General features: G+C 38.7%; 1 protein-coding gene across 1 annotated transcript; it reads right to left on the bottom strand.

Moving 5' to 3' along the window:
- Nucleotides 1–213: 213 nt before the first annotated feature.
- Nucleotides 214–18,555, bottom strand: LOC139136441 (complement factor H-like). Its single transcript, XM_070704166.1, has 9 exons — nucleotides 18,444–18,555; nucleotides 17,604–17,786; nucleotides 13,316–13,498; nucleotides 11,943–12,101; nucleotides 8,179–8,820; nucleotides 7,652–7,840; nucleotides 3,972–4,151; nucleotides 2,778–2,939; nucleotides 214–2,091 (listed from the first exon to the last, which is right to left on the bottom strand). Exons 1-9 carry the CDS (start codon nucleotides 18,553–18,555, stop codon nucleotides 767–769), a joined length of 3,135 nt encoding a protein of 1,044 aa, XP_070560267.1. The 3' UTR covers nucleotides 214–766.
- Nucleotides 18,556–19,119: the final 564 nt, after the last annotated feature.

The following is a 19,119-nucleotide window of genomic DNA, read 5'->3' as shown; positions in this document are numbered from 1 at the left end:
GTGTTAAATTTCTGAACGTCTAGACGCGTTCAAAAAGTGTTACAGAAAGGCGTTTAATTGGTGTAGTTCTATCCTTGAACACTTAACTTTACAGTGTAGGATTTCAAGGAGCCTATTGAACATGCAAATTCCTCATTGTGAGGCTTCTGAAAAAAAATAACAAATTTGTTTATCGGTTACAATTGTTAATTTTATTAGTGATACTATAATGCATACATATACCACACTTAAAGTATTTTCTGCCAAAAATTTAACTCGATAATCGACGTCAAAAAGCTAGTTTAGATAAACTTTCCATGCATGCATTTTAATCAAGAAAAGCCTATCTTAGAACATCTTACGCAGCAAACAATGTTTGGTTTGGTATTGTTGTCTTCATAACTATCATAACTGACTAAATATAGTGCAAAGAGTTGGGGAAAGGTCGCTTGGTGCCGATGATTGTTTCCCAAACTTAGAAAAAAGTAGATGTTTGAAATAGGCATGTCTACTTGTGTTATGATTTTTGTTAGTTTGTCCGGTATCATGATAACAATGTTTGCAAAGCTGGTTTTAAAAAATATTTGAGACATTAAATGTTTGGTTTATGTAAAATATTTTGATTGCTAAACAACAGAACAGAACCACAGTCTGTAAACACTATGAGACGTAAGCCATATATGTGTGGCACATCTCATGCCCTTTTCGAAGACCTAACTAGCTGATATCAAGAAAGATGAGAAAATGTATGTTGTCTGTCACATAGTGTAAGGTAAACGTTGAGTTTTTATTGCGGACCCGCTAAATGTAATTCTTTGATATCTTCCTCGCTCAGGGTTTTGCTATAGATTCTAAGGTCGTCCATTTCACCCTGGAAGTAGTGTGTGTGATTGGAGTCATCACTGTAAGTTACACCGATGGTGATCGAGTTGTGAGCCACATGCAGTTCACCTGTATTTGAAGAGTTGGCGACTTGGTGGCCGTCCAAGTAGAGGCGCGAACCGCTGTTATCGTGAACGAGAACGACGTGTTGTACACCGGTTACCTGTGCTCTAAGCTCTCGGGGACTGAAGACCGACTTACTGTACAAAAAGTCGCGTTCAAAGCGTACGAATTCTACCTCAATGAAGGTGCCCTCTTCCGTGTCATCCAGAGCAAGCTCAAAAGTTCCTGGCGAGTCATACCCCTTTCCGTTTGTGATGAGCCCCTTTCGGTTTCGAGGGAATTTTTCCGGCGCGGGATAGCTCCGTCCCTCCGAGCAGTTAAAGCATTGGAACCAGAAGCTGATGGAAACTGAAGAACCCCAAATGAAATTTCTGAACTCTTCGATTTCGATCCGTCCCTGTTCGAACCAGGCTGCACCTTCTCGACCCTTCGACACTCTGCCGTGGGGGACGCCGTTCCACCCGTAGCAGGAGGAATCTTGTACCCCGTCGTTAAATGTGTATTGGACCAGTAGTTGTGGGTCCCCGCAGTGGCTCTTGTCTCTCTCGTACATGATATGGGCTGTGGTTTCGTTCAGGGCCATGTTGAATATGTACACTTCGTCGATCAGTCCGTAGAAGTACTGTCTGTAATTGTGAAAGCCTGTTTGGCCAATGCGGAGCGGTGCGTGGTTTTTCTTCTCGATCTCCATACAACACTCGGGAAATCTATCTGGCTTTTCCCCGTCGAAATAAAGGTTGAACTCCACGCCGTCATACGTATACAGGGCATGGTGCCAGTGGTTCGACGTCGCTGCTATGTCAGCATAGTCCCAATCGTTCCCCCCAGGACTAGCTATTCCGGCGTACAGGACCTGGTTTTCGAACTGCGGCAAGACCAGCTCGCTGCCTAGTACATCGCCATAGCCTTCAAGAGAAATCAGTCCCTGGGTCCGATCATAAATGCGCGTCTGCTTGAACCACAGACTGACTGAAAAGTTGTTGTTGGTGAGGAATTCTGTCTGCACTTCCACTTGCCCATACCCTGTGAACCACGCCGCGTTGCCAGTGACGCCATTCTCCGCACGTGACACTCTACCCTCTGGCGTCCCGCCACGTCCATTGCCGCTGGCATCTCGAAAGTCGTTCTCAAAGGGGAAGTACACTGCTATGTACTCGGACAACAAATCTGAAGGTAAACATGACATAAAAGATCATGTTCAGCTCTTTATAGTTTGTTGCTATGGTTCCGAAAACAAATACATGTATTAAACAGTACTCCCCATCATGTTCGTCTACCTTTAAAAAGCATTACCTTTATGGATTTCGGATGAGAAGAAAAGTCCAGTAGTTGATAAAGGAAGACGATGAGTTGTGCTTCGTGAAACAATTATATTCTAAAGTTTAGACATTTACGACTTCAGACATCTGCATTTTTTACTCAAATCTAGGTTAAACAGGTTAAGAATATATTTTTCTGATGACACAAACCAGAGCAGAAATTTTAAACATTTACGTTCTCGACGCCCTCGGAAAGTGTACATTTCCTCTCAAATATGGAAATGCATGATTAAAAAGCAAAACTGTCAATTTTTCTGGTAACCGAAACAGGCACGGACCCAACGTGATATATTGGATATCTTTCCAGCGAACACGTTTCGCGAGATAAGTCCAAATGTTTGTCATTCTATAAATATGATAGAACGCAACGTGAGTGGACATTCTCCACTTATGTGCCCCTTTTGTTGCAGTTTTAACTGAAAGATCCGTCGCTAGTGGGAGAGCAGAGAGGGCGCCTCGAGCGACTGATCTTTCAGTCCAGTTAAAGTTATTTTCACGAAGTTCTTTTCTGACTTCTCTGATTTCAGTATTTACCTTTACAGACTGGCATCGGCCCGTGCCACTGGCTGAACCTGCAATTCACTTTGTAATCATCGCTTGGTGTAAAGCCTGCCTTGCACTTGACGATTGCAACACCATGGTGGGCGTTTGAACCCCTTATCCTAGCATTCGGCGGAGCTGTCATGTCACAGTTGGCTGTATGGAGAAGGTGTAACTACATTAATGTTTCCAGTTGCTGAGCAGACTATTAACAATACTTAAAAGGAGCACTTCACGAAGGAATTTCGCATTCGACGAAGTCTATTTTATTAGTAAAATACCTTCAACAAAATGGACTAAGAGAACCATGAATAATAAAATAAGAGCATAACTAAAGACACTCACTATGTGGGAGCAGATGGTTTTGCATTTTCTAAAATTATTGTGCTTGAATTATTTCCAGCAACATCTTGCGGTTAAACTGCAATGGAAGCCGTTTAAGATGTGCAAGGCCCTGTATCACCGACACATTTTGAATTCCAGGAACCTATTTCAACAATTTACCGAGTATGGCGACCTTCACACCATAATATCATCTTCAGATTTCCAGATTTTCCAAGCTTTCGTTCAGGTTAAGGTAGCTTAAGTGAAAAAGTGGTGTTTCTTTTTTATGAATTGTGCCTGGCATGGCTCAACTATTGCAGAGTAACAAATTACTTCACAGCTGTGTGATATGTTTTGCACTTTTTTGCAATTAGCTCATTACAATGACTTCAGATTCGATGGATACTTGCTAATTGCATCATTGCTAACCTTTTTTTGCTCCGAACGTATTTACAATATTTTCAGATTTCGTAAGATATTACAAAATTACAATTATTGATTTGAAAAACTGGCAAAAATTAATAATATCGAAAGACTGCGAACTTGACGCATCAAACGTTTTAATGTCCACTACAAGAAGTTAGTAATTTTTTTCAACATTCTTATATGAAGCTGATGATAATACTCAAATATGTTGGGTTATTTTAGTCAATTTTTTGCGACAACAATCAACAGACGTCCCATGTAACTGTAAAACTGAAACAAAATCACCAAGGCCTCAACGCCGGAGAAATATATAAATTTAATTACAAAGTGGAATCAACGTAACAATTCCAGTACATATATTCATGGAGAAAAACTGACAAGCTGAATACACTTTGCGTGTTCTCCTTTGTTCATCTGCCAAAGAGTTTAAGTACTCACCTACGCATTGTGGTATGTGGTCGAATTCCCCGTTATTACAAGTCGCTTGTGTGGACCCCAAAATCGAGTACCCAGACTTACATCTGACCGTGATCACATTCCCAGACGCGATCTTTTCTCTATCATCCGGAAAACCATCCACAATCTCGATGTCGTGCAATGCTGGACGGGTACAACTTTCTGTAGTGAAGTGTAACGGAGGGTCACTGAATATTGCGATCTACGGTGTATATAGACATGTATGTTTAATCGTATCAGATACTTTGTCGCTCTTAACCTTGGTCTACCGTCCCTGAAATTGTTTTGGCGGAGAGTATGAGGGATGAGAGCAGTTCACGTCAGAGTGAGTAAAACTGGAACTGGTACATGATATCTGAGTTGCTTATATATATATATATATATATATATATATATATATATATATATATATATATATATATATATATACATATATATGTATGTATGTATGTATGTATGTATGTATATATACATATATTATATATATATATATATATATATATATATATATATATATATATATATATATATATATATATATATATATATATATTATACTTGTAGTGACTTACGAACTGTTGAGATGTTCAAAGTGTACCTTAGTTCCAATGCCAACGTTTAATTGACGGCGACGTTTCGGTATGACTAGCACACCTTTTTCAAGCACTGATGATTAATATATATATATATATATATATATATATATATATATATATATATATATATATATATATATATATATATATATATATATATATATATATATATATAATCAAAGTATAATCAAATCGCACAATAAGAGGGTAATCTCCGGAGAACAGCGTAAGGACCAACCAGCTGATTGCAATTGCAGGGTTAAGTTGGCTTGCCCCTTGAAGGGTAACTGTCAAGTCAAAGGCGTGGTTTACAAGGCCAACGTATCAACGGAGGGCAACGGAGAGAGGGTTTATATCGGCCTCACTGACAACACCTTCAAGACGCGCTACACTAATCACATGAAGTCGTTCCGCAACGAGAGATACAAAAACGACACCGAGTTATCAAAATATGTATGGAACTTAAGAAATAAGGGACAAGACTTTGACATTTCATGGTCAATTATTGATAAAGCATTGACCTACTCTAACATGAACAAGCGATGTAATCTTTGTATATCAGAAAAGATACACATTATCAATGCTGACAAATCTGCACTGTTAAACAAACGCTCTGAGTTGGTTTCAAAATGTCGCCACCAAAACAAATATTATTTGTCGAATTTTAACACTACCTACAAATAGAATGGTTCGTCCCAATCATATATGTAAGAGTGTCGAGCTAGAAATCCTTTCACTCTATCTGAGGATTGCAAGATGCATGAAACTTAAGTAATAGATTTCATTACTTTGTACTTGAAGTAATCTGTTTTATATATATATATATATATATATATATATATTATATATATATATATATATATATATATATATATATATATATATATATATATCTGTGTTTGTTGTCAGAAGAAACCTTGAAGTGAGCATCGTCTAAAGGAAGAAGGCGCCAAGCGCCTCAAGGATTGATATTCGGACTCCAAAACTTTGCAATATTTTTTGGGGGGGGCACATCAAAACTCATGGATGGAATAAAGTTTTCATTGTCCTTACTCTTTTGAAAACAGAATGTTTTTTTCTTTCCCGTTTAGATGTTTAGATAACAAAGATTGGCGGCCATTATAACTTTCAAGTGTTGTGAAATGTTTGGTAATATGTTTCCTAGGTGTCACACCTTGCATGGTGCCCTCTTCTCTTTTATTGATTTCGAGAGGGGTAAAGTTTCCTGGAGGAAAGTTTTAGCAAAAGTTTAATTCTTTCCATTTTCAGGCGTAAACTACCTGAAAAAGGGCAACTTAGGATGCATTCACAAACACCTCTGGAGGGAGTGGGGCCTCCCTTCTGACTTATTATAATTTTTCGTTTCTTCGCTTCGATAAAGTGTGTATGTGCGATGTATGATAGTGAGCATGCGTGCGTGAGTGCTTCACGAACTCTACAACGTGCTGAGCTGTCTCAGTCAGAAAAATGTAACAACTTAGCCGGCTATTGAACCACTCTTTTTTGGGAGTGGAGAAACAGCCGACCGGTTCTGTCTGTGGCCTCTCAGCTAGGCGACTGATGCCGTATGTTGTGGGTTCGAATCCGATTGTAAACTAGCCGTATTTTAAGTCCCTCCCCTCAAAGGAAGGCACAATGTGGCCGATAGTGCTTCGTCGGAAATATTGTAACGAAATCCACAGAATTACCACAAATACCATGAAAGCCAACACCTAATAAAATACGTTAGGACTATTTTCTCAGAAATTTAAATCTGTAGTGTGGTAACGTGAACTTGTCTCTAAATGACGTCCGTCACCGGGAGGTGTTCGACTTGTGCGAGGACAGAACAAGCACGTATGAAACTGGATCTAGAGAGGCGACTGAACACACGCCTTGACTCAGACAAAACCAACAAAGAGAACTAGGAAAACTAGCTTTGTATACCTGTAAATCTGGCACCTCAGCCTTACGGAGACCTACGTAATAGTAGCGAGAAACATGATTTAACGCAAGATTTAAGGAAATAGCGGTAGCCAAGAGGTTAGATCCGGAGAGTAAAGATATGCACTGCTCACTGAAGGACGGCTACCTAAAGAGTGCGTCCAAGCCGCGGGATTGTTGCCTATCGTTACAATGCTCATGTGACTAAAACCCCGCCCCTAATTTGGTGACTGACGTGCACGGGAACTTCCTATTTTCTCTCAGAGGGTGATTTTTATGAGCAGTATTTCATGAAAATATCAAATCATAATACATGGGAGTCTATTTGGCAAACTGTTAATATTTTTGGAATCCCATAAAAACAAGCTATATATCTACATTTATATGTGTGTGATAATTCATGTAAATGTACTTTGCTTGAAGTGGCAGGTAAAAGTGAATGTGTGTACAAAAACTGATTTTCGGATTTCATCGACTTTATATGTTGATTCACTCACTATACATGGTAGTCTATGAGAAAACTATAAACGTTTGTTATTTCGCTCAAAATGTTGATCCACTATACATAGTAGTCAATGAGAAAATTATGAATAATTTTTTAAATACAAAACTAGCTAAATTTTTATATTTATTTGACATTGACCTTGACCAAATGTATTGTCAAGGGCACAATGTAATCAAATAACTTATCTTCCAAATTGTTATTGAAAGGCTAAGTTGAAAATTTGCAATCATTATAGAGGATGGTTTTGCACAACAGAGGAATTGGGTAAGTAGAAATCATGAAAACCTAAATCTTTTGCCTCAAGGTGTCTGCTTGTATCATCAATAAATTGTTTAATATACCTTACAACTGAATGGCGCGCCGAAAAATGGAAATGGAAGGAAATGAAAGCGCCAGAAGGTATTTGAAGTTGAATGTTTATTTCATATATTTCAAGTCCCCCGCCCCCTTTGTAATGTCATTTTTTCAGATCCCCAGGACGTGTTGTATTTTGTTCAAATCTCCCTCCCCCGAAATCCTCCGCCCCCTCCAGAGGTGCTTATGAATGCAGCCTTATTTAACAAATCTCTCGTGCTCTCTTGACTCAGAAAAAAAATGAATTCTGAAGCCGATGCTGTCGGATATTCAGTAACACATACCTTTACATTTTGACGTCACTCCAGGTTGATAGTTGACGTAATTACGGTTCGTGCAGGTTACGGTGTCTGCGCCTGCAAGACTGTACCCCTCGTTACACAGGACTTTGACCGTGCCGTTGACACCATTAACGGGAAAATCCGCCTCGTACCGGCCATTTGGTATTGGGTCCGGCGGCTCAAAGCATTTCGCTGTGGCGACACAAATGATTGAGGAAGTGACTTTGGGATTATAAACAAAGAAAAACTATAAGCTGCGAAAATCATGTTCCTATATCAGGTATTAATTATTCCTCTGGTACATGTGTGACGTGGTAACATTTCTTACTTGCAAAAATACGGAATAAAACTGAAGTTTTATGCGCGTGCCTGTACAATGGTATTTTCCTTTACAACTTGTACACATTCAAGCAACATTTTCACAGGTTTGAAAAGAAAATTTTGCCAAATACCTTCGACACCACATTATTGTCCATATACCTGCCTACCTACCTGTACCTACTTGTCTACCTAGCTACCTAACTACCTACCTGTATCTCGCTTGTACATCATGAGTGCTGTGGTTTCGTTCACGGTCATGTTTAAGATATACACTTCGTCGATTAGCCCGTAGAAGTACTGTCTAGCTTGGCCCAAGCCAGTTTGGCCTATGCGAAGGGTTGCGTAGCCTTGCTTCAGGATCTCCAGACAACATTCGGAAAATGTAGATCTGTTTTGCTTTTCCCCGTCGAAATAAAGGTTGAACTCCGTGCCGTCATACGTATACAGGGCATGGTGCCAACGGTTCGACATCGCTGTTATGTCAACGTAGTCCCAATCGTCCTCCCCCGGAGTAGCAACTCCGGCGTACAGGACCTGGTTTTCGGTGCCCGGTAAGACCAGCTCGCTGCCTTTTACATCGCCATACCCTTGAAGAGAAACCAGTCCCTGCTTCCGCAAAACGTTGTTCGTCTGCTTGAACCACAGACTGACTGAAAAGTTGTTGTTGGCAAGGAATTCTGTCTGCACTTCCACTCGTCCATCCCCTGTGAACCACGCCGCGGTGCCAGACACGCCCATGTTCTCCGCAAACGACACCGTTTGCACTGGCACCCCGTCGCGTCCATTGCCGCTGACATCTCGAAAGTCGTTCTCAAAGGGGAAGTACACTGCTATGTACTCGGACAACAAATCTGATGAAAGACACGATATAAACAAGAATCATATTCATCACTTTAATAATAATAATAATAATAATAATAAAGTATTATATAGAAATAATAACACGAATAATAATAGGTTCAATTTCCGTGAAAATTTCACCATAAGGTATTTTGGGTCGAAAAGACCAAATATGATATCGATTTCACTGCCCCATGTTTCCATGGTAACCATTTTAGGTGTTGAAAATTTCAGTTTTTCTAATATCCCTTGAAAAGTTACTTTGATTGATATAAAAATTATCTAGTGGGGAAGTTCGGGTCAGAAAAACACAAATGTCAGACTTATTTAAATGTTTCGAGTTACCATAGTAACTATTTTGGCATTGAAAATGTTATTTTTTCCCTAATTCTGTTAAAGAACTATTAACTGATGTAAAAAATTGATAATAATGGGTTTCTGGTTAGCACACCGAAAAAAATCACACTCATTTTAATGTGAGATGTTTCCATGGCAACCATTCAGGAGTAACAACATTTTTTTTTCAGAAGTCCCACAGCTTCAATGAACTGTTTTTTAGATTTCTATATAATACTTATAGCCCCTTAACTTGTAATAATAATAATAATAATAATAATAATAATAATAATAATAATTTATTTTTCTATACCTTAAATCCATAAAATGCTCTAAACGATTCACAAATGTAAAAAAATAAACAAACCCTTGACACTAAAAACAGGCACAGGAAAATTTTAAAAATCTTAAAAAGACAATGTATTAAATGTTTGAGGAAGAGATGCGTTTTTAGACGTTTCTTAAAACAATCGACGTTATTGCACATTCTACAATCAGCCGGTAAATCGTTACATAAACGCGGAGCGACATGGCTGAAGGCCCGTTTGTATATGAAAGAAGACCTCGTGAACGGAACCTCAAGCAAGCCCGAATCTGAAGAACGTAGACGGCGCGTATTACTCCTGGCTTTTAAGAGGTCGATAATATAGATAGGCGCAAGACCATGAAGTGCCTTAAAAACCAGTAATTAGACTTTGAATTCAATTCTACGCTCGATTGGGAGCCAGTGAAGTGATCTTAAAACAGGAGATATGTGATCATACTTGCGGCAGCCAGACAATAGGCGAGCCGCGCTATTTTGAACTAGCTGTAGTTTCCGTAGTATTAAAACATAAAGGAAGCCCAAGAAACAATACATTCCTAATATTCCAACTTGGCAAAAATGACAGCATGAATGAGCCTTTCAAGTGACAAACGTGGGAGAAATTTACAGATGCGAGCTATATTCCGTAAATGGAAGTATGCACTCCTGCATGTGGATGTCACATGCCACTCCATCGTCAATTGGCTATCGAGAAGAACACCAAGATTTTTGACAACTGGAGCCGAATGCACGAGGGAGCCGCCTATTGCAACATCCACAGGTCCGAGACGGGAAAGGGAATGCCTCGTTCCAAAGCAGATGCCTCTGTCTTACTGGCATTCATCTTCAAACGGTGACTCAACATCCAAAACTGCACACCCCTGATACAATCAGAAATCTGAGCAATGGCTCGAGTGCAGAGTCATCAACCTCAAACGAGATGTAAATCCCCGTATCATCCGCATACGATTGATATGAGACACCGCGATCAACGAGCAATTCAGCTAATGATGATGTGTATCATGTAAATAAATGGGACCGAGTACACTCCCGTGGGGGACCCCACATTCCAATTTTAGGTGGCGGACACAGCACCATTGAGAATTACACATTGATCACGGTTCGAGAGATAGGAAGAAAACCATGATAGCACATTTCCAGTGATGCCAATTGAACGAAGTTTGTGTAACAAAAGATCATGGCTAACAGTATCAAAGGCTGCCGACAAATCAAGCATGAGAAGCAAACCAACTTTCTGTTGACCAATGGCACAAGCGATATCAATATGTGAATGGAGTAGAGCGGTCTCAGTACTATGATATTTTCTATGCGCAGATTGACGAGGTACATGTAAATTATTGACATTAAGATGGCTCTGTAATCGGGCCGCTACGACTTTCTCTGTAATCTTTGATATAAATGATAAATTTGACACCGGTTGATAATTGTTTAAAACATCCTGATCCAATGATGCTTTCTTCAGAATTGGAGTGACCAGTGCCAGTTTCAGACGACCAGGAAATTTCCCTGTCGACAACGAAAAATTGAAAGTTTTGAGACAAAGCAGTCGATGTCGGCTGACAGGTTATCAAGTTTTATTTTCCGAATCTGATGACACGGTATTTCTTTGCCACTTACTCTGGTTGGTCTTGATAAATTGATGACAAAGAATACTGGATAGTGATCGGGAATGCACATATCTATTGGTCGTACATTTGTCAATAGGTCAGCATCGATAGAGCGAGCAACGATCACGTTCAGGATATGACCTTTGCGATGTGTTGCGCCATTGACCAGCTGGACAAGGTCGAATGAATTAAGTAGATCCAGGAAACGCTTACCCTCTGAGGACGATTGGTCATCCATGTGAATATGATTTTATGATTTGTTACGGTGGTTCGGAAAACAAATATTAAACAATATCCCTCCCTCGCGTTTGCGTAACTTTGAAACGAATAACTTTGTCATTTCGTCCGAGAAGAAATGTCCCAGCGTCGATAAAAGAAGGCGATGAGTGGTGCTTTGTGAAACATTACTTGTAAAGTTTAAACATTTACGAGCTACCTGAAAAACTAATTTCTTTCAAATCCGGAAATGTACGGTTAAACAGGTTAAGAACTATTTGCTGGTATACGCAAACAAGCACAGAGACGCTCCCGGAAAGTGTGCATATCCTCTCGAATCTGAAAATGTACGGTTCAAAAACAACAAATTAAAACTATTAAATTTCCTGATAACCCAAACAATACATCGGATATCTTTCCAGCGAATTGGTCTCGCGAGAATTACAAATGTCTGTCAGTTTCTGTCTACATATATGATAGAACGTAACGTGAGTGGACATTCTCTAGTTATTTGCTTTTTTGTTGCAGTTTAAACTGAAAGATCCGTCGCTCAAGGTAGAATAGAGGGCGCCTCGAGCGACTGACCTTTCAGTCCAGTTGAAATTTGGTTCACAAAGTTCTGTTCTGACTCCCTTATTTCAGTATTTACCTTCACAGATTATCGGTCCGCGCCACTGGCCGTTGGTGCAGACCACTTGGTAATCATCGCTCGGTATAAACCCTGCCTTGCACTTGACAATGCCGACACCGCCATGGACGTTTGAACCCGTTATTCTAGCATTCGGTAGAGCTGTCATGTCACAGTTGGCTGAATGGAGAAAGTGTATCAATATTAATGTTTCCAGTTGCCGAGCAGACTATCAACAAAAGTTTATTTGGTTATATAGGTCAGTGGCTTTTTTGCAGTACCGGAACATATACATGGACAGGCACAGGGCTAAGCCCACTTATCCATTATCTTATTGGAAGTATTTCTGATTGATTCTATTCGCATATGTAGATAATTGCACAGCAAATGTACCGTTCATACACAGCGATGAGTAATTTTTCAGCTTAGAAAAAGAGCAGTTCAAGGAGGAAATTCGCATTCGACGAAGTCTATTTCTTTGTAAAATAGCTTCACAAACTAGACCAAGGAAAACCATTAATAATGAAAATAAAGAGCATAACTAAAGACACTCATTGTGGGGGCAGATGTTTTTGCATTTTCTAAAATTATTGTGCTTGCATTCTCTCCAGCAACATCTCACGGTTTAACTGCGATTGAAGTCTTATAAGATATGCACGGCCCTGTATCAACTACACATTTTAAATTCAAGGAACCTATTTGGGCAATTTACGGAGAACGGGGACCTTCACATCATAATATCATCTTCGGATTTCCAGATTTCCAAGCTTTCGTTTGGGTGAAGCTTAAGGTAGCTAAAGCAGAAAAGCGGTGTTTATTTATGCAATGGTGCCTGGCATGGCTCAGCTATTGCAAAGTAACAAGTGACTTTGCAGCTGTGTGATATGTTTTGCAATTTATTGAAACTGCAATCGGCTCATTAAAAGGACTTCAGATTCAAGAGATACTTGCTATTGCATCATTGCTAACCTTTTTGTATCTGTTGCTGCAAACGTCTTGAAAATATTTTCAGATTTCGTAACATATAACAAAATTACAATTATTGATTTCTACAACTTACAAAAATTAATTATATAGTAAGACGGCGAATTTGACGCATCAAACGCCTAAACATCTACTATAAAAAGTTTAAGCGTTTTTCTGACACGCGAATATGAAGCTGATGATAATACTCAAATATGTTGGGTTATTTTAATCATTTTTTTGCCACAACAATCAACATACGTCCCATACAGTAAAATTGAAACCAAATAAGGAAGGCCTCAACGCCAGAGAATTACGTAAGTTTAAATACAAAGTGGAATCAACGTAAATCATTGAAAAGTAACAATTCCAGTATTCATCAAGGAAAACTGACCAGCTTCGTTCATCTGCCAAAGAGTTTGAGCACTCACCTACGCATCGTGGTATCTGGTCAAATTCCCCGTTATCACAAGTCGCTTGTTTTGGACCGTCAATCGAGTAACCAGACTCACATTCGAACGCGATTACATTCCCAGACGCGATGTATTCTCTATCATCAGGAAAACCATCCACAATGTTGATGATGTCGATCAATGCTGGACGGGTACAACTTTCTGTAGTGAAGTGTGACGGAGGGTCACTGAATATTGTGATGTACGGTATATATAGACATGTATGTTTAATCGTATCAGATACTTTGTCGGTCTTAAATCGGTCTACCTTCTCTGTGATTGTTTTTGACGGCGAGTCTAAGGCATGATTTAGTTCACGGCAGAGTGAGTAAAACTGGTACAGTTAGAAACACTGACTTTTGCTCATTCATATTTGCACGGTTGTTGTCAACAAGAAACTTTGAAGTAAGCATCGTCTGAAGTTAAAATGCACAGGCGCCTCGAGGACAGATATTCGGACTCACAAACTTTACAATACTTTTTGTCTATCACGTGTGGGGGCCCACCTCAAAACTCATGGAAGAAATAAAATTTTCGTCTACTTACTGTTGTGAAAATATTTTTTTTTCTTTCGCGTTTAGACAACAAGAATTGGCGGCCATTTTGAATTTAAAGTGTTGTAAAATGTTTCGTGATCCCAGGAATCAAGTTTTGCAAGGTGCCCTCTTCTCTATTAATTATTTCGAGAAAGATAAAGTTTCCTGGAGGGAAGATTTGGCAAAAGTTTAATTCTTTCCATTTCCATGCGTAAACTACTTTTAAGAGGCTACTAAGGCTGCATTCACAAACACTTCTGGAGGGGGGGGGGGGGGGGGATTCCGAAAAAATATTCACGGATTTTTCAAATACCCACCCTTACAAACTCGGGATGTGTTCAAGTCTCTCCTTTATGACTTGCTACAATTTTAAGTCTCTTTCCTTAAAGGAAGGCGAAATGTAGCTGATTTAATGCTTCTTCAGGAAATCATAATATATTGGAGTCTGTTTGGCAAACTATTAACATTTCCCCATAAAAACAAACTATATCTCTATATTTATATATGTGATAATTCATTTAAATAGACTTTGCTTGAAGTGGCAGGTAAAAAGTGAATATATGTATAAAAAGAACATTGATTTCCGGACTTATCGATTATGTTGATTGCACTCACTGTACATGGTAGTCTGTGAGAAAACTATGAAAGGCGTACTTTCCAATGTAATTCGAGCAACATTTGTTTATCGTAGGACGTTTGAACAACAAATGACTTCACTGCTGTGTGATATGTTTTGCAATTTGTTGAAAATGCAATTAGGCCAAAAAAATATGTGCTGTTCCGATTACCCGACCTACCCCAATTTTAACCCCCCTACTCTAGACTTTTTAGAGCCTCGTAAACCCGGAAGTAAAAATAACGATATGAAAAAACGTGAAACGCATGAAATCACGCGAGAACTATGACAAATCGCGCGAATCACGCGAGAACTAATACGTCATTCTTATAGAAGTGATGCCAGACGCTCAGCGCAGCGCTCATGAAAACTTGCGACATGACACTGACAGTTGTTGCACACTGAACGGTTTCCGGTTTTCAAACTGCTGTATCTCAAAAAGTCTAATAAAATTTTCAATAAAAATAAATTCAATTCAACTGTTCCGAACGCACAGATTCAATTCAATTCTACCATGGGATTTTTTTGAAAATAAAGAAAAAAATATCGTGTCATTTTAGCGCTCAAAATCAAGCATTATTTTTCGCCATACAGCGTGCCGTACTGCGGCATGGCACGCACATTTCTCAGGCCACTACTTCCTATGTTAGAATGGAATGGCTCGTTACAGTATGTTGTTCAGTGCCTAAACGGCGTTTTGTAGGTAGGTTTTCGCTAAAATGCAGGGACAATTTTCAGTGATCGGAGTTAGTATACCAAACAGCAACTGTTATATTAAATTTGTGGAAAGTTTGAAGCATTTTCATGGCCGTTTTTTGATGTAATCTTTCATTTACATTCTTGTTGTCATTTCAGAAACGGGCCATGCACAGCGCGGCCATATTATCAGGCCAAGTGAAAAACCGGAAGTGTTTTGTGATAGTGAATCGAGCAAAATTTTGGTCAATTTTACTTTTATAGTCATTCTATCATTAAAATATAAACCCGTACACCAAAAACTGTGTGTTAAGGTCAGTTCTGAGTAGTTTCAAAATCTGTGCGTTCGGAATTTACCGTGAATTTTGCCGCACGTGCGTACGTACTTCGTTGAACAGCCCCTAACTTAACTGCCAACGCTACAATCAGCTGTTTTCAAACGTTAACCCTGGTAGTTTTGCGAACATTAAACTGTGTTCATTTTTCATCTGTTGATGTTACACAAAATTTACAAAATGATATTTGACAACAGAAATGAATACTCTTTCAATGATGTATGGGAATAAAGTCAGCATGCCATGGTTATTATTATAATAAATGTATGTAAACAACCTTTATTTTTAAACAGCATTAACGTAAACTGGGGAAAATGACAGACAGGAGTAGTGCAGGAATCGGGAATTGATAAACAAGACAAGTTGAAAGACGGGCAAATGAAGAGAGAATGAAAAATCTAAGGAAAGGAAAGGAAAAAATCATAACCCTGACTCTAGATTTCAATGCTAAAGGAAAATTGAGTACAACAAGACAGCTTTTTAGGGGGAGTAATATTCTTGTGTAAAAAGGACAGCTCCAGGGGGATTATTCTGTACTGTGAGTTGATCAGTTGAACAATGACTTACATATTCCTATGATTTTGGTTTTTTGAATATCAGAATTTCTCAAATGTAACATTTAAGAAATTTTACAGATCTAAAATATATTTATTCTTTTTTGTTATTACTCAAGTTTAACTGTCCAAAATTTGACAGAGCTAGCTTAAAAACTCTGAAAGTTACAGTAGTTTGAAAATGGCGAAAAATAGCTTTTTGACTGGTAGTATACACGGTGCCGTCCAATTTTCAACTCTGTCTCACAAAAGTTTTGGCATTTTACAAGTCTCTGTGTAAAGAAAACAAAAGCTCCTTATACCTTACTCTTACAATATATTGCACAAAAAGTATTTTAAAGCCGATTAGTTAGAGAATTAATGTTATTATACAACTATATTTTTTCATAGGGATACCCACAAACTGACTCTTAGCCATATGTTGAAATTTTTTGACCATTTGTCAAAAAATCGAGCATATTTTAATTCTAAAAAAATCATAACCCTGGAAGTAGACAAGATAAAACTGTTTTTTGAATCCTGAGACAAGATCTTCAAGAAAACATACAATTCAAGTAAGTTTAACCAAGAACAAAAAAGGGCCTGGTATCCCTACTTATAGCAGGCCTCGTCTCAAACAAAATGGTGACTCGCGATGGACATAACGCGCACTCAATTTTGTTTCGCAAATGTGATCATGGTGAAGAAAGGTCGATTTTATCTTCTGTTAAACAGAACCGAACATTCAAAGAAATTTTGGAGGAACACCATCCAGGTTTTTTCTGAATGTAAAATGTACTCTATTCAAGTTGAATGTGCCAGTGATGCTGCCGGGCCGTGGTTGGAAGTACAGCAGACAAATATACAGGTTGGCGAGGCTACAAACAACTTCAACGTAAAGTATGTGCGTTTTCTTGCGAGTGACTGCAAAAAGCTGAGGATTTACCTTTGGATAAACAGTTCACTTTCCTGTCAAAGAATTGTTATTCAGCCATATCAATTTCTGTGGCAGTCTAATAAACCACACTTTTCAATTCTACTGATGAATATTTTATTTTAATATATTGGTATTCAATTTGAGTGCGTTTCATGAGGATATTGTTCACTGGTAGTTTCTTGAACGCGTACAAAATGCACATTGAGAAATAAAAAAAAATGAAAAAAAAAATTTCCCTACCTACCTACCCTATTTTTGAAAACCATGTAATCGGAACAGCACATATTTTTTTTTTTGGCCTTAGCTCATTACAATGACTTCAGATTCAGTAGATATTGCTATTGCATCATTGATTATAACCTTGTTTTATATCAGTTGCTGCGAACGTCTTGAAAATATAATCAGATTTCGTATGATATTACAAAATTACAATTATTGATATTATTACAATTATTGATATTATTAATTATGATATATGTAAACTTAATTAAAAAGTGGAGTCAGTGTCAATCATTAAATAGTAACAATTCCAGTATTCATTGAGAAAAACTGACAAGCCGATTACAATTTGCGTGTTCTCCTTCGTTCATTTGCCAAAGAGATAAAGCACTCACCTACGCATCGTGGTATGTGGTCAAATTCCCCGTTATCACAAGTCGCTTGTGTTCGCCCCACAATCGAGTAACCAGACTTACATCTGAACGTGATCACATTCCCAGACGTGATGTATTCTCTATCATCCGGAAAACCATTCACAATGTCGATAATGTCGATGAATGCCGGACGGGTACAACTTTCTGTAGTGAAGTGTAACGGAGGGTCACTAAACATTGCGAGGTACGGTATATATAGACATGTCTGTTTAATCGTATCAGATTCTTTGTCGGTTTCAAATCGGTCTACCATCCCTGAAATTGTTTTGGCGACGAGTCTTAGGCACGGAAGTAGTTCATGAGAAAGTGAGTAAAACTGGTACTGGTACAAACACTGAATTTTGCTCATAAACGACATCTTAGTTGTTTCAACGTAACGTGCACGGTTGCTGTCAACAAATAAGTAAGCATCGCCTTAAGGTGGGTGAGCCAAGCTCCGCAAGCACAGATATTCGTCCTCACAAACTTTACAATACTTTTTGTCTATCACATGAGGGGGCCCATCTCAAAACTTATTGAAGAAATAAAGTTTCGCCTGCTTACTCTTCCGAAATAGAAAATACAACACGGATATATAACAAGGATTGGCGGCCATTTTGAATTTCAAGTGTTGTAAACTGTTGGGTAATATGTTTCCCAGGTATGAAATTTTGAATGGTGCCCAATTCTTTATTATAGAGGGATAAATTTTTCTAGAGGAAAATTCTGGAAAAGCTTAATTCTTTCCATTTCCTGGCGAGAACTGCCTTAGAAAAAAATGAATTCTGAAGCCGATACCATCGGCTATTCGGTATCACATACCTTTACATCTTGACGTCACTCCAGGTTGATAGTTTACATAATTACCGTCCAGGCAGACTATGGTTCCTATGCCTTCTAAGCTGTACCCCTTGTTACACAGGACTTGGACCATGCCGCCGACGCCATTAACGGGAAAATCCGCTTCGAACCTACCATTTGGTATTGGGTCCGGCTCAAAGCATTTCGCTGTCGGGACATAAATGATTTAGTAAGTGACTTTGGGATGATTAAAGAAAAATGTTGGCTGCGAAAGGCATGTTTCAATGTAAGGTGTAGATTAATCTTCTCAATACAGTTGCAGTTACATGTATTTCGTATAAAATTTCTTAGTTCGACAGAAACGGAATAAAGCTTTAATTTTATGTGCGCGCCATAGTATACATCTTGCTTACACAACGCGTATACATTGAAGCAGAATATTCACAGGTAATCTTTGACTCAACCATTATTGTCAAGATACCAACATTACTAGCCGCGCCTACCTACCTAGGCCTATACCTACCTGTCTACCTATCTACCTACTTACCTACATAAATACATACTTACCAACCTACACACATATATATATACATGCAGACATACATGCAGACATACATACATATTGATAGTAGACAGCAGACAGACAGATCTTTCGAGATGACACTAAATCAACCGATGCTCGTGATAAATCCTACAA

This window comes from Ptychodera flava, chromosome 7, assembly GCF_041260155.1.
Source record: "Ptychodera flava strain L36383 chromosome 7, AS_Pfla_20210202, whole genome shotgun sequence".
Lineage (NCBI taxonomy): Eukaryota > Metazoa > Hemichordata > Enteropneusta > Ptychoderidae > Ptychodera > Ptychodera flava.
The sequence above is the reverse complement of the archived record's forward strand: the minus strand, read 5'-3'. Positions and strand labels throughout refer to the sequence as shown.

What these genes read in the sequence shown, in the direction of transcription:
- LOC139136441 (XM_070704166.1), bottom strand. Translation starts at nt 18,555, where the DNA reads ATGGTCCAAGTCCTGTGTAACAAGGGGTACAGCTTAGAAGGCATAGGA. An exon ending in CCACATACCACGATGCGTAG is followed by an intron (nt 13,499 to 17,603) that starts GTGAGTGCTTTA and finishes ACTTCACTACAG; the next exon opens with AAAGTTGTACCCGTCCAGCA. An exon ending in CGGACCGATAATCTGTGAAG is followed by an intron (nt 8,821 to 11,942) that starts GTAAATACTGAA and finishes GTCTTTCATCAG; the next exon opens with ATTTGTTGTCCGAGTACATA.